Source organism: Aptenodytes forsteri, unplaced genomic scaffold (genome assembly GCF_000699145.1).
Source record: "Aptenodytes forsteri isolate BGI_AS27 unplaced genomic scaffold, ASM69914v1 Scaffold61, whole genome shotgun sequence".
Lineage (NCBI taxonomy): Eukaryota > Metazoa > Chordata > Aves > Sphenisciformes > Spheniscidae > Aptenodytes > Aptenodytes forsteri.
The window spans coordinates 68,473-68,794 of record NW_008794443.1 but is presented as its reverse complement, the minus strand read 5'-3'; the positions used below and the strand labels follow the sequence as shown (position 1 = coordinate 68,794).

The following is a 322-nucleotide window of genomic DNA, read 5'->3' as shown; positions in this document are numbered from 1 at the left end:
CCCCTAGCAGGCACACCCCCCCCATCCACAGCACCCACAGCCCCATTGCGCACACATCACCCACGTTTTGCCCGGCACCCACGTGCCCCACGACATGCCCAGCCCCCTTGCAGGCGCACCCCCTCCAGATGCCCAGCACCCTCAGCACCCCCATGCTCAGCACCCAGCACCCACATTTGCACCCACCTCCAGCTTGGCGAACTTCTCGGCCTTGTAGCAGGCGTACTCGGCGTTGATGAGCTTCGTCAGCAGGAACTCCTGGAACTCGGGGCCCTGCGGGGGCGAGGGGCAGCCCCGGGGGGGGGCCACCCGGGGGCACCCC

General features: G+C 69.3%; 1 protein-coding gene across 1 annotated transcript in view; it reads right to left on the bottom strand.

Annotated features, from left to right (window-relative positions):
- Nucleotides 1–156: 156 nt before the first annotated feature.
- RAP1GAP (RAP1 GTPase activating protein) overlaps nucleotides 157–322 on the bottom strand; it is a 3,119-nt gene continuing 2,953 nt past the window's right edge. Inside the window, exon 7 of the mRNA XM_019474705.1 lies at nucleotides 157–273. Within this exon, the coding sequence (XP_019330250.1) occupies nucleotides 157–273 (117 nt within the window). The remainder of the gene's footprint in view (nucleotides 274–322) is intronic.